At 30.9% G+C, this 15,292-nt stretch overlaps 1 protein-coding gene across 1 annotated transcript; it reads left to right on the top strand.

The window, feature by feature from the left end:
• Positions 1-5,056: 5,056 nt before the first annotated feature.
• Positions 5,057-7,680, top strand: LOC142634885 (uncharacterized). Its single transcript, XM_075809134.1, has 4 exons — positions 5,057-6,134; positions 6,289-6,539; positions 6,702-7,207; positions 7,509-7,680. The coding sequence occupies exons 1-4, from the start codon at positions 5,057-5,059 to the stop codon at positions 7,678-7,680; spliced, it is 2,007 nt and encodes a 668-aa protein (XP_075665249.1).
• The last annotated feature ends 7,612 nt before the right edge of the window (positions 7,681-15,292 follow it).

Raw genomic sequence — 15,292 nt, 5'->3', positions numbered from 1 at the left:
TAGGAGGGGCAATGACCCCCCTAATTTTTTTTTTCAAAAATATTATCATATATATATGTACTAATTTTAGTAATTTTATTTTATAAAATTACATTTTACTCCCCTTAAACAATATCATTGATTATTTTAAGAGTAATGTTATACTCACAAATATTTTTACAAACTGTTTTGGTAGCAAATTCATATTAGTTCACATATGAGTCAACTACTTACATAATTTTTTTTACTTAGTAATAACAGCATATTAGCTCTGAAATTTATAAAAAAAGTTTGTAACTTTAGCATTTTCCTCATTTTAGTGACCATAACAAAATTTATAGATCTAAAATCTAGAACAAAATATACAAGCCCAAAAAAAATTAGCTCAACAACAAAATTACCAATAGTAAAACTAAAAAAAATTAAATCCAATAAACCAATTTTATCCAAAATAAACAACCATATCCTTTAAAAAACTTCTAAAAAAAAATAATTTTTTTTTTACCAAAAAAAAAAAAAAAAAAAAAACGCCTTAGCAGTTAAGTAGTGGTAGAGTCAGAGGTTGAAGCTGTTGCACATAGTGAACAGTAAAGCCATCCCCCTAACTCAAAGTTCTGGCTCCATCTTTGTGTGAGACAACATAGATGGTTAACAATATTGCATATGCTATTCCTGGAACCATCACTGGGAATTCAATATTACAGGAGCATGTATAGTTTATACCAAAATAATAATAATAATAATAATAATAATAATATTATTATTATTATTAAATAAAACAAAAAAATAAAGGACCGAATTTTCAAATTTTGATTGTAACTCTTTTAAAGGTTGTTTCTCAATTAGTCAATTTTGTATGAACAATAAAATTTCATTATGAATTAAATTAGTTGGATTTATTAATCGTTATTATGTAAGTGAAAGTATACTACGAAAAATTATTAAATACTCCGGGAGTATCATAAATACGTACTTTGGGAGTACCCAATAATTACCTGTATACTACATTGTTGTATTCTCTCTCTCTCTTTCTCTCTCTCTCTCTCTCGGCAAAACTCAGAGAAAATCAAATTAGAATTCTAAATTAAAGTCCAATTTTACATCATGTGTCTACATTTATGTAGGGACCACAACATAATTATCCTTCTAGGTGTTCAATTAGAATTTGAAATTGAAGTCCAATTTTGTTCCGTGTATCTAAATTTATATAGGGAATACACCATAACTATCATATTTAATAGATTCTAGGTGTTCATTTATCTAATTCTTCATGTTCGTTAGTTGCCTTAACTCCTAAAACATTGGATGATCGGAGGTTTTCTCTTTCTCTCAATTGGAAGGGAAAAAGTTTTGGGTTTAGGTTCTGCTAAAAAAGGCTCCATTCAAAGCAACATGTTAGTCTGCAATTCTTGATTGGGGATTTGCACTCAAAGGAAGGAGGAGGACAAGTAGCCCAATTATCATGGGAGAAGAATTACAGAATTCGTAAGGTGTGTGTTCTAATTTTTTTTTTCTCCCCTAAAAAAAACGAAGCTACTGTTTCAGTTTTGATTTGTGCTTGAGATTTTGTTTTTGAGTGATTTGAATGAGTTCTTGATGCCGATTTAATATTGTAAAGTTGTAATTTACAACTATGTTTTATGTTGACTTTATTCCATGACAAAAAGTGTTGTAATTGCCTTAATTTTGTTCCTTGTATTTTGTGGGATTTTATTGTATTGGGTTTAGTATTAAGTTGGTGAAGAATCGAGCTTGAATTGAAGAATCAGTGCAGTTTCGTGACTAACTCGCAAGAAGTTCGCGAGAAGAGTAACGTGCAAAAAGGCCATGTGAGAAGTACATGCTGGAAACTGAAGAGTTGTGCTAGGCTGTCAATTTTGCAACTGTCTCGTGAGTAGGGCCAACCCGCGAGGTACCCACGAAATTCTTTGCCTAGAGGATTTTAAGTGTGACTTTCTTACTCTTTACCCATACTAAACATACCCTCATTACCCACAAAAGTAAGAGAGACTATTCAAAGAGAAAAATCCTAGATAGACTTTCTACAACACAACACACTCATCTTTTGAAGAGAGAGCTACTCATCCTTTGGTGAGAAATCATTGTAGCTTCTTCTCCTTTCCTTTCCCATTGTCATACCTTGAGAAGAGACTTGTACCCAAACACAACCCACACATTTTCAGAGTGTTAAGAGTGTTTTGGAATTTGAAAAGTTTTGGGAATTTGCCAAAAGAAGTCGGTGAGGCTTGACGGATGCAATCGGACATATTTCAGGATCCGAAAAGCTAGTGAAGACAAGACTCTGAGATATCCGTTGGTACTAGGAGCTTGGAGGGTTTATGTACATTGGGTAGATTAGGCTCAGAGGGTCTTTTGTAATTCATGTACTCCAACTTATTTACTAATGGATCGATTTTGACTTGGAGGGTTGCGGAGAGGTTTTTTACCGAGTTCTTCAGTTTTCCTCTTCGATAACACATCTCGGTGTTATCTTGTATTTACATCTCTCTTCTCTACTTTTAAGTTTTCCTTTTACTGTTGATAATGGATGAATATGGCTTAGGGTAGTGTTATCGGTTCATTGCGCTTATTTACTCTTATTCTGCACTTAGTCTAAGTTAGAGTAAAATCAATCTAGTTGTAATTTTTATTTTGAGGGTCTAAATAAGCTCTTGTGTTTTAGCACAAATCCGAACTTTCAAATATGTTCTATTTTAGTTTTCACCATTTGCTTGTCTGTTTTAGTTTTTCTGTTATTCCCAACCCAATCCCTACGCCACTTACAAGAGAACTTGTTCTTATTTTGTCAAAATCATGGATGTTTCGTATGGTTCTCATGCTTTTATTAGGGATAGAGATAGACGACTTTTGGAACGTTGAACAATCAAATGGTTTAAATGGACCACATGCCTTCTTTTTTCTTGCTGAATGCAAGTGAAGTGGTGTTATGACTGACACCACTTCAAACGCTCTCTGCATGCTTTTATGAGTTAAGAATGACACAAGACTTATAGCACAAAGAACAGAATCTGTCCCAACCCCAAGGTTTCACAAAAGAGAGATAAAAGAAAATTAAGCAAAAAAAAAAAAAAAAATCTTATTTATTTTATTTTATCTTTACCCTCACTTTTTTTTTTTATTAATGCCATTTTCTCTTATTTAAAACATATTTTTTGGTTTCACAAAAGAGAGATAAAAGAAAATTAAGCAAAAAAACAAAAAAAAAAAATTTCTTATTTATTTTATTTTATCTTTACCCTCACTTTTTTTAGAAAAAAAAATATTATTAATGCCGCATTCTCTTATTTAAAACATATTTTTTGGTTAAATAAAAAATAGGGGTTTTCGTGTGCACTTAACTACCCATATACTTCAAAACTGAATATTATACAGTAGTATATGAGAAAATACTTGAGAAAAAGAAAAGCCATGTACTATCTGTAACGTTCAAATATGTTTCGTTGGGGTTTCATACTTCTATTAGGGACACAGAGCAGTGGCGGCGCCACGTTATGGTCAGGGTGTTCCCAGGAACACCTTGACTTGAAATTTATATATATAAATTTTTTTTTTTACCCTTAAAAAATAAAATAGGAACACCCTCAATTAAAATTAGGAACACCCTCACATTAAAAAAATATATATATATATTTGTTCTACTTTCAAGCCAAAAAAAAAAACCCAAAAAAAAAAATTTCAACTAAAATCTGAAAAAAAAAAAATTTGTAGCAGAGAAAAAAAAAATGTAAGAGCAAACTGCAAACGGATCACAGCAAGCCCAACAGAGACAGATCACAGCAAAATGTAAGAGCAAAATGTAAGAGCAAACGGATCACAGCAAGCCCAACATCAAGCCCACTGCCCACGGCAAGCCCAACAGAGACAGAGGAAGCAAATCCACGGTTTCTCAACCAAAAAAAAAAAAAATTACAAATCCATCAGAAACCTCAAATCAGTTATCAGAGTTCAGTACATCATCTCTAAAGCTCTTCTCAAAAAAATTAAAAAAATTAGTAAAGCTAAACAAACCTAAAAAGGAGACACAGAGCAACGACGCTCCCCTTCGAAGCTAGATCGATCCACCGTCCACGGTTCCAGCCGCTCATCAGACATCAGAGATCGCCAGATCGGTCCAGCTCTAGTCGCTCATCGGAGATCGGCCTCGTCGCTCTCGTCGCATCGAAGATGGAGATCGGTCCGCAACTCCGCAACATCCAGTCGCAGCGCTCATCGTCGCCGTCGCCATCGCCATCACCGTCGTCGTCACCATCCCAGGTATTTTTCTCTCTTTTTCTCTCTGACTCTCTGTCTCTCTCTCGCCTCTCGGTCTCTCACTCTCTCTATTCTTTCTCAAATCTGAAATGAAATAGGAATAAATGAATGAAAATGAAATGTGTGCCTGCCTTTAATCTTTATTTATGACTCTCTCTCTCTCTTTAGTCATTATTAAATTTATGACTTTGTCTGCTTGTCTCATTGTTGGACTGGACCAATTGGTGATCCGTGATTGGCTGCTGATTCCAGCAGCACTCAGTTTTGTTTGTTTGTTTGTTTTTTTTTTTTTAAAGAAACAAGCACTCAGTAACACTTTAACTTTATTATTTTTTTTTACTTTTTAAATTTGACATTTTGCTTTTGGCTTTATCTTATGATTGAATCTTATCCGTTAATTGGTGTGTAAATTGAAATGTGTTGGTGTTGGTGTTGTCGTGTTGGACTATTGGTGTGTATTGATATTGGACTCAACTCAAAGACATTAATTGTCTTTTAGCGTTATTGTGATTTGTAAAATTGTGATTGTGAAATTTTCTGATTGGTAGCTAGATTTTGTGAAATTTTCTGATTGTCTTTTAGCGTTAATAATTTAATTAATCAATACATTATAAAAGACAAAAAAAATTAAATTATGTTAGACTAAACAACAATTAATAATCTTATAATTAATGAAACAATAATATAATAAATTATAATTTATAAAAGACAAACAAATTAATGAAACAACTAAATAATAATAATTAATAATTTATTGATATTTCAAATAAACTTATAATTTATTGTTTATTCTTTTGCTAGAATTATGGACAAATACTTGATAAAAAAACCACGTACCCAAGATTCATTTCCTGTGCAAGATTCATCTCCTGAGCAAGATTCATCTCCATCTTCTAAGCGAAGTCGTATTGACTTTAACTTAGAAAATCTTCCTTCAGATCCTGGGCTACGACAAAAGATATCATCTTATCATCCTAATAATCATGATGAAATAAGAAGATATTATTTAGGAAAAGGCCCTTGTCGACCTCCTCATGATTACCCGGTATCATATTTTTCTGGAAAGCCCCGTCGATTTAGAGTCGAATGGTATGAAAATAGAAATTGGTTGGAATATAGTATAGCCAAAGATGCAGCATTTTGTTTTTATTGCTACCTATTTGGGAAAGATGTTGGTAAGCAAGGAGGAAGTGACACTTTTGTAACGAAGGGATTCAGACTTTGGAATCAGGTTGGGAAGTTAGATTCCCATGTTGGAGGAGTTAATAGTACTCATAACCAAGCTGTCAAGAAGAGTGAAGATTTACAGAAGGAAAAGCAACACATTCAAAGTGTCTTGGTTAAGCAATCAAATCAAGATAAAGCTAAATATCGGATTCAATTAAACGCAATAGTTGATTGCGTAAGATTCCTTTTATTCCGAGGATTAGCTTTTCGTGGTCACGATGAATCTCAAGGTTCAAGTGATAAAGGAAATTTCCTTGAGCTTCTACAATTTTTGGGGGATCACAATGAATCTATCAATGAAGTGATGCAAAATACTTGGAAAAATTGCAAGCTTACCCATCCTGATATTCAAAAAGGCATGGTGAATGCAATTGCACATGAAACATCCAAAGCCATCATCGAGGATCTTGGCAATGGGTTCTTTTCAATATTAGTTGATGAGTCACGTGATATCTCAATGAAAGAACAAATGGCACTCATTCTTCGTTATGTGAACAAACAAGGAATTATTATAGAGTGGTTCCTTGGTATTGTACATGTAGCAAGTACCACCGCTTTGTCACTTAAATGTGCTATTGAAGGTTTACTTTGTGAACATAATTTGAGTTTATCGAGACTACGTGGGCAAGGTTATGACGGAGCTAGTAATATGCAAGGTGATATCAATGGTCTCAAAACTTTAATTTTGAAAGAGAATAAGTTAGCATTTTATGTCCATTGTTTTGCTCATCAACTTCAATTGACACTTGTTGCCGTTGCTAAAAATCACATTAACATTGCTGATTTTTTTTTATGTGGTTAGTAATTTAGTAACTGTTGTTGGAAGCTCTTGTAAGAGACGAGATGCTCTTCTAGATGCTCAATTTGACAAAATTAAAGAAGATTTAAAGAATAGTGTACGAAGAAGTGGACAAGGTTTGAATCAAGAGACAAATCTTAAACGTCCTGGTGATACACGTTGGGGATCATATTATGGGACTATTCTCAACTTGATTTTGATGTTCTCTGCTGTTGCTGATGTACTTGAGATTATTGAAGAAGATGGGCTCTCCGACCAAAAAGTTGAAGCTCGATCTATTATGAGGTCAATTCTATCTTTTGAATTTGTTTTTGCGCTACACTTGATGAAAAACATTTTAGGGATTACAAATGAGTTGTCAATAGCATTGCAAAAAAAAAATCAAGATATAGTAAATGCTATGGATCTTATTAAAGTGTCTAAGCAACGATTGCAAGTGATGAGAGATGATGAATGGACATCTTTATTGACTGAAGTGTCTTCATTTGGTGCCACATATGAAATTCCTATCTTGAACATGGATGAAATATTTGTAGTTAGTGGGAGGCCGCGACGCAACACCCAACAAAATACAAATTTACATCATTATCGTGTTGAGCTATTCTACACAATCATAGATATGCAACTTCAAGAGCTAAACAATCGTTTTTCAGAGGTGAATACCGATTTGCTAATTTGTATGGCTTGCTTGAATCCAAGTAATTCATTTGTGGCTTTTGATAAGGAAAAGTTAATACATCTAGCAAAGTTCTATCCATATGATTTTCCTGGGACAGATATCTTGGCACTTGACTCTCAGCTTCAGAATTTCATTTTTGATATGCGCAACAATGACTTGTTTTTAGAGCTTCAAGGAGTTAGTGAACTTGCTGAAAAGTTAGTGAGCACGAGGAAGCATGAGACTTATCCATTAGTCTATTTGCTTGTGAAGTTAGCTTTGACCCTTCCTATTGCTACTGCAACAGTAGAAAGAAGTTTTTCAGCAATGAAATATATAAAGAATGAACTGCGCAATCGAATGAGAGATCAGTGGATGAATGATTGCTTGGTTGTATATATTGAAAAAGATATAGCTTGTAGCATTGATAACGAGACTATCATGCAACGATTTCAAAATATGAAAAATCGTAAAAGGCAATTGTAAATTTTATGTATTTACATGTTTTTTGATTGTTGTTGTCAATATATAAAATTTTCTTTTTATTAGATCGTGTAATTTATACTTATTAAGGAACACCCTGGGAAAAATTCCTGGAGCCGCCACTGACACAGAGAGACAAGTCTTCGAACAATGTGTTATCAAAAGAAAAAAAAGGTCTTTGAACAATGTCCAGATTGACTCTTCGAACATTGAACATTCAAATGGCTCTTTGCATGCTTCTGGGTCTTTGAACTTGTTCTAAACTTCTAATATATGAACCGCTCAAATTTTGGCACTCTTCGAACATTGAACATTCAAATGGCTCTTTGCATGCTTCTGGGTCTTTGAACTCGTTCTAAACTTCTAATATATGAACCGCTCAAATTTTGGCCCAAAACAAACGGATCTTTGCATGCTTATGGGTCATGAGTCATGACTGACACACATGACTTAAAGCTCAAAGACCCGAATCTGTTTGTCTCCTAACTTCCAGGATTTTTAGTCTAGGATTTTTCTAATAAGAGAACTTTCAAGGCAATGCAGTTACTTGTGGATATATATATACAGTAGGTACGTTAGACACTTAATTTTCATAAAATAAAAAATAAATTGAACATTTTAATTTTCTCTATAATAATATATTTAAACCTTTATTTTCATTTTATGAGCAATTTTGCTTTCTTGAACAATTTGGAGCCATAGATCCTTCCACCTAATTTTGCACTTCGCATACTCTTAAGGAGGGAGTTTTACACACATATACATACACTAAGATTTTGAGAATACTAAGTATTTTTAACACACACAGGAAGAGGGAAAAGATCTTAAAGAAACTTACAGTGATGCATGTATATCCAAAAGAGCCTACTAAAATTAGTTTAGAATAAAATTTTATCTCAGAGCAATTTTTTTTTCTTAAATGGGTAAAAATATAATAGACTCATTAATTTGCAACACAAAAAGCGAGACATAAGATTTGTGTTCGGTCAAGAGACCTTTTTTTTTTTCAAAAAAGAAAATCATTAAATCAATTTCAGCTAAAAAAAAAATGGAATCAGTCTTATTTTATATATATATATATATATATATATATATATATATATATATATATTTTTTTTTTTTTATGGAATCAGTTACAACAATAACTGACCATGCAAAACAATGACCCAAACAATCCTAATTCAAAAGAAATAAGACATCGATAGCTACAGGGAATCAAATTGCAAAACAAAGTTTTCAAGTTGAAAACGCCCCATTCTTAGTTAGAGCATCTGTACAATCCCTATTTGTTTTTTTAAATATAGAGATGAAAGTAGAGTTGTAAATGAACCGAGTAATTAATTTATGACTAACTTGAGCTTACTTTGGAGAAAAAACTTGTTTAAGTTCGTTTGTTTAACGAACAAGGTAGCCAAACTTAAATATAACTAGTTGCTAACTGTGTGATGCACTATTTATTTTGACTGAAGCTACAACGATTAGTATTCCAAATAATATTGTGAAATTTGTGTTGAGACTTTCAATTATTTGCTCTATCTATTTCATATAAATATGTTACACTAAATGAGGGATACCAAAAAAAAAAAAAAAAAATCTTTGCACCTAATGCATAGAAAAGATAAATCTTTACAATATATCAATTGTCAATGCCTGCAACAATTATAAACATAGATTAGTCTAAATTGTTTTTCATATTATCTTTGTAATTGGATAACTTTGACTTCTTCAATGGGAAAAGGGATGGGGAGGGCTCTCAATAGAACCAGTTCACACGTAAATTTAAATTGCAGAATTAAATCACCATACAGTTGTCCATACCGTGTTAGGACTATATATGCAATTAAAATTCCTTCAACAATTCCATTCTTATCCAGCCCATCACTGTAACATAAATATTGGGAATTTGGTATCACCTAAGAGTGGCCCTTCGTGTTTGTGTGTCAGATTTGTGTTGTATCACCTCATGAGTATTCGACTATATGTCAACACTAACTTAACATATTTATTGAACGGGTCAAGATTACTCAATCCTAACATGACCTATTTATTAAAGAGACCAGTCATGTTGATTTGTTTATCAAATTCTATCAAAATGAAAAAACAAAATTATGTAAAAACAAATAAATGAATATTTTTAATATAAAATTAAGAACTAACGAGTAACTGCATTACAAATAATTATTCAAAATTAAAGTATATCTCAATATCACAAATAATCAATCACTATATGTCAACGAAAGTAAACCACAACAACTAATAAGTTTACATACCTAGGGTTTGAAGGGTGTATTAGTAAAATGTCATTTAACTAAATAGGTCAGATAGGTCAAACGGGTTCCATTGGTTGAACACTAACGCAATCCGTTTATTAAATGGGTTAATCGTATCAACCTGAATATGACACGAACTCATTAAGCTTCAATCTATAACTTGCTAATTTCGTGTCATGTCGGATTCGCGAGTCGTGTTCAATTTTGCCAGCCTTAGTATTAACTAACTTTAACTTAGCACATAGGATGCTACAGCAAAATAAAGATAGGATACAAGCAAAGCTTGAAAACTGATGAATTTTAATATTTTTATGTAATTTTTAAAATTTTAGGCTCAGCTGTTCAGGGTTATTATTTTCACAATTTTAAGTGCATTTAATTATTTTCAAGTTAATTTTTTTTTTTTTTGGTTTCCCACATTGTATCTTCAACACTTTCAACCAGAGACTAATCACTGTTTGCGCCGAGTGGGCTCACAAAGGGGTAAAGTGTTGGCCTAAGAAATTATTTTCAAAATGCAGGTAGTAGGACTCGAACTGGGGAGCACACCCAATCGAACCTAGTACAAGCACCTTGAGACCGAGAACCCAACCAACTCGGCCAACCCCCTGGGTTTTTTTAAAATTAAAATCATGTTATGGTAGAGTATTATTTACGATCTCCTTTAGCATATTTTTCTCATCAATCATGTTTTTTGGTTTGTAAACGAAAATTAAATAACATATTTTAGTTTAATAAAAATTCAGAATTTTTTTTCTTTATTTTTTTGGAGGATTCTAGGAGCTCTCCTTGTAGATTCAAGGATTTTTTTTTTTCTTGAGACAGACATATTTTATTTCTTATGACTTTCTTCCCGCACAAAAAATTTATCTTCCATTTTTTTTTTTTTACATTTGCTATTCTTATAGTTTGCTGAAGCAATAGCAAAAAAAAAAAAAAAAAAAATATATATATATATATATATATATATATATATATATATATATATTATATTTGCATTCAAAGATCCTTATACCATACAATCACGGGTTCTAAAAGTTAAAAATAAGTAAAAGAGTAAAGGTTAAAAAGTGAAAAGGGAAAAATATTTTGTGAGAGGGAAGAATGGTATTGTATCAGGTGATCTCAATCCCTGAGCTCTGAGCTGAAGACCTATTATTCTTTGAAGGTACTCTGTACTAACTTCACAGTCTTCCCTTGGGGACATTGGATTGGAACTCCACTGGTCCACTATCACTGTGTTTCCTTTTTCTTTCCTAAATGTTTCCTCTTTCTTTACTAACTTCACAGTCTTCACCTTATTTTTTGATAAGACAAAAGTTTCAACTTTATTGACTTCTAGTCACCCAAATAAATATCGAATCTTTTGGATCAAAGTTTCCACAAAATCTTCAGCAAGACAGCAAGATAAATTAGTCAAGGTCCTTCTCACCCCGACCCATACGGTGAGTCGGTGACCAAGTCCATTTCTTACGGACGTAACATCTTTTCTTACCTGCTGCTTCATCTTATTACCATATATTGAGAGTATGTGACGAGACTCTTTCTTATTTATTTTTGGGTTAAGTGTTATAATTGCCCATTTGTCTCAATTTAGGGTTTTCTATCTTTGTTCATAAATTTTATGCATTTGCAAACTAATGATACAGTCAGAAGTTTCATGAGCTAACTCTAAAAAATGAACACTAATAGCATTGAAATCATATGTTTGTATATAGATTTATTCTTATTTTGGAGCTGGCCTCATGAAACTCCTAATTGTATTAACAGTTTAAAAATACATAAAATTTGTAAATAAACATGTAAACCTCAAATTTGGACGAATGGACATTTATAAAACTTAACCCAAAAAAATAAAAAAGAACCTCATTTATGATGAGGCTATTATTTTTTTTAACAAAATATCACAACACCTGAATTTATGAAATTGGTCAGAATTAATGTTACTAAAACTATCTATAGGCAACCACTTTAATTAAAAACGCCTACTGGCAACCATAATAATGAAAGTAAAATGCAAATTCTAGGAATTCAATGAAAAACATACTCTTAATCTGTATATTAGTTTTTTTTTTGGTTACTTTATCCCAAAAAAATAAAAAATAAAAAACTAACGTTATCCAAAAAAAAATTGACATTGTGTAAATCATATTTTTTCAGTTTACATTAATTTACATTAGTTTTTTTTTTTTGGTTACTTTCCCAAAAAGAAAAAAAATAATTAACGTTAAAAGAAAAACAAAAACAATTAACGTCATATAAATTAGACTATTTTAGCTTACAATAATACAAATTAGCTATTTTTTGCTTATAAAAAAAATAGAACAATTATAATATTATTATTATGAAAATGATGGTGTAGCCTCTAAAGGATTGAATACTTTAAGGCTCTTCTATTCTTTTTCTATAAAGGACAAAACTTTTCATGTATAATAATAAAATAAAAATTATTGTTTTATTACATTCTAGTCTATAGCCTACCCTTGCAAGTTGCAGCTTAAAATCTAAAACAGTACAAACAACTTGATTACATGCAAGTAGATCTTTCATCTGCCTTTTTCATCTATTTTGTTATCCTCATTAATTTATGCTTTTTTTTTTTCTTTTTGAGAGAATATATAAGAGAAGTGATATCATTATACGATGACTAATACAAACATCAACCTAAAGAAATTTCCGTAAATTAAAGCAAGATATTTGTTCATGGAAATAAAGAAGGAAAATCCATCAACCTAAGTACAAAACTCTTATAACTAATACAAAACTCTCACACATTCTATTTTTAATTGAAAATTTCAACACTCTCATAACTTAATACAATAACTAATACACTATCAACGATGTCAAGGTACATACATCACACATTTAAAAGTTTTCTTTTTTTGAGTAAACAATAATACTTATTAGAACACACGAAAATAGTAATACTAGTGCTTTTAAACCGAGTTTATAAATTATAATACATTATATAACTAGAGTACAACTACAAAATGACCTATCCTTTGTAGTTGTAGACTGGGGGTATAAACACGAAAATAGTAATACTATTGTTTTTAAACCGATTTTATAATACATTACATAATCAGAGGACAACTATAAAAGGGCATCTCATTTATAGTTCTAAACTGCAGCTATAAACAGCGGATACTAGACACACATAACCAATGTGGGATAAACATCCCTATTTTTTTCTTGAGTAAACAATAATACTTATTATAATACACACTAAAGAGCATTCTCATCAAATGTGGGATAAATGCTAAAAGCTATTTTTAGCAGCAAAACTACTAAAAAAGCCCCTACATTAATGGTGCTAAATTTTAAATTTGTTAACACCTTACTACAGTAAGATGCTATTACTAATACCCTATATACTGTAGCAAGTTACTACTTATTTTTTATTCTCTCTCTCTCTCTCTCTCTCTCTCTCTCTCTCTCTCTAAAAAAAAAAATATGATAAATATATAATATTTTAATGAAATAGTAAAAAAAAAAATAGAAGTTTTGATGTTAGGTGTAATGTAAAGTGATGTGTTAAATGCTATAAAGTTGATTTTTTAAGTACTAAATGTTAAAATTTTTAAAACTCTTGATGAGAATGCTCTAATACTAATGTTTTTAAAACCCATAAAATGAGCACGTAGAACTCACAGGCGTTAACTATCATAAAAAGTATCTAATTTTTTTAAAGGGTTTTACTATAAACAATCTATATAAAAGAAATAGTGATATAATACTTTTGAGATTGCCTTCACTCCATTAATAAGCTCTTGATTTTTTTACATTTTGCTAGCTTTTCACCACGAACTTCATGCTACCTTTGCCCCAAAGCTAACATCTGTGATATCAAGAAGATTTATATTTATTTTTTTTTTTAAAAGAACTTGTTATCAACCAAATATCTTTTTCCTAATCAATTAAATTCTTAAAGATATTTGTAAAGAGAAAGAAGGAAAACTCACCATCACAATTGCTTCCCATAAATGCATTTGAATAATATTAGAAAAAAGATGTTAAATCAATCTTACAAAATTCTATTTGACATGAATGGAATAAAAAATCTTAAAAATCAAAAATTGAAATTTCAATAAATATAACAATAAAATAAGCTATGTGAAAAAAATGAAAAAGAAAAAAAAGGCACCTTGAAAGTCCTAACTAAGAAAAAAGAGACAGTTTTTTAAATTAACAAATCTAAAATTCACCATAAAATCCAGCTAAACCAAGAATTTTGCTATTTTTTTTACGTGCACCACCTCTCTTTTTATTTTTATTTTACTTGTACAACGTTTTTTTAGACATGTAGTAATATAATTTAGATTAAAAAAAAGAATTAGTTGAATATTTTGGATTGTAATCAAATTGATATTATTTATCAACTAAATTATAATAAGAAAAGTATTAGATGAAGAATTTAGATTATAATTAAATTTAGATTTTTATCAACTTAGAAATTATAGGAGAAGAAGGTAAGAAAAAAAATTTATATCAATTTTTTTTTTTAAATCTAAAAAAATTTCTGCAATTTGATGAAGCCACTTAGGATTAGATGGAGAATTTGGATTGTAATCAAATTAAAATTTTTATCAACTTAAAAATTATAGTAGAAGAATATAAGAGAAAAAAATAAATTTATATCTATTTTTTTTTAAATGATATTCGGAAACATATATATATATATATATATTTATATATATGTATGTATATTGAATTTCAACATATTCGGAAACATAGTAGTGAGGGACTATATACATATATTATATTCTATGTTTCTATGTATACCACTACAAAAAAAATTGCTATTAGCGATGGCTAGAGTTCATCGCAAAAACACCAAAAGCCGTCGTAGATTAGTATTGTCGACAGCAAAAGGCCGTCGACAGCCGTCGGAAAAAGCCTTGTCGGTAATACTATATTACCGATGAGACCGTCGCTAACACTCATTTTCAACAGCACAACTCCGTCATAAGTACTTGATAATTGTCATCGTAGATTCAACTTCATACGAGGAAGTTGGACGACCAAATACCTTTTGCGACAACCTTAGGCCATCGTTAATGCATAGTTTCGACGATAAAATGCCGTCGTAGTTATTTCATTTGTCATCGACAATACAACTTCATATGATGAAGTCGTAAGACCAAATACTTTCTACGACAAACTAAGGCTGTTGTTAATACTTTTTTTTTTTTTTTGACAAATAAAAGTTGTCGTTATTACTTGGTTTGTCGTCGACAATGCAATTTCATACAAGGAAGTTAGATGACTAAATACTTTCTACAACAAACTAAGGCCATTGTTAATGCCGTTGTTTTGACGAATAAAAGTTGTCGTAATAAAAGTTGTCGTAAGTACTTGATTTGTCATTAAAAATAACTTTGTGATGAACTATAGTCATCATTAATGTAGTTTTTCAACGACTAAAAGCCATTGTAAAATACTTGGTTTGTCGTCAACAATACATTATCAATGTGACCATTTACCTTTTTCGATAAACTTCGACTGTTATTGAAACCTATTCACCATGTTATACATTATTTGCAACAAAATAACTCTATTGATAATCAAAGAGAAATCATTTCTAATACTTTAATTGCAAGATAA

Source organism: Castanea sativa, chromosome 5 (genome assembly GCF_040712315.1).
Source record: "Castanea sativa cultivar Marrone di Chiusa Pesio chromosome 5, ASM4071231v1".
NCBI lineage: Eukaryota > Viridiplantae > Streptophyta > Magnoliopsida > Fagales > Fagaceae > Castanea > Castanea sativa.
The sequence above is the reverse complement of the archived record's forward strand: the minus strand, read 5'-3'. Positions and strand labels throughout refer to the sequence as shown.

Coding starts and splice junctions, on each gene's coding strand:
- LOC142634885 (XM_075809134.1), top strand. CDS start 5,057: ATGGACAAATACTTGATAAAAAAACCACGTACCCAAGATTCATTTCCT. Junction 6,135..6,288: donor CGGAGCTAGTAATATGCAAG/GTGATATCAATG, acceptor TTAGTAATTTAG/TAACTGTTGTTGGAAGCTCT. Junction 6,540..6,701: donor ATGGGCTCTCCGACCAAAAA/GTTGAAGCTCGA, acceptor AAAGTGTCTAAG/CAACGATTGCAAGTGATGAG.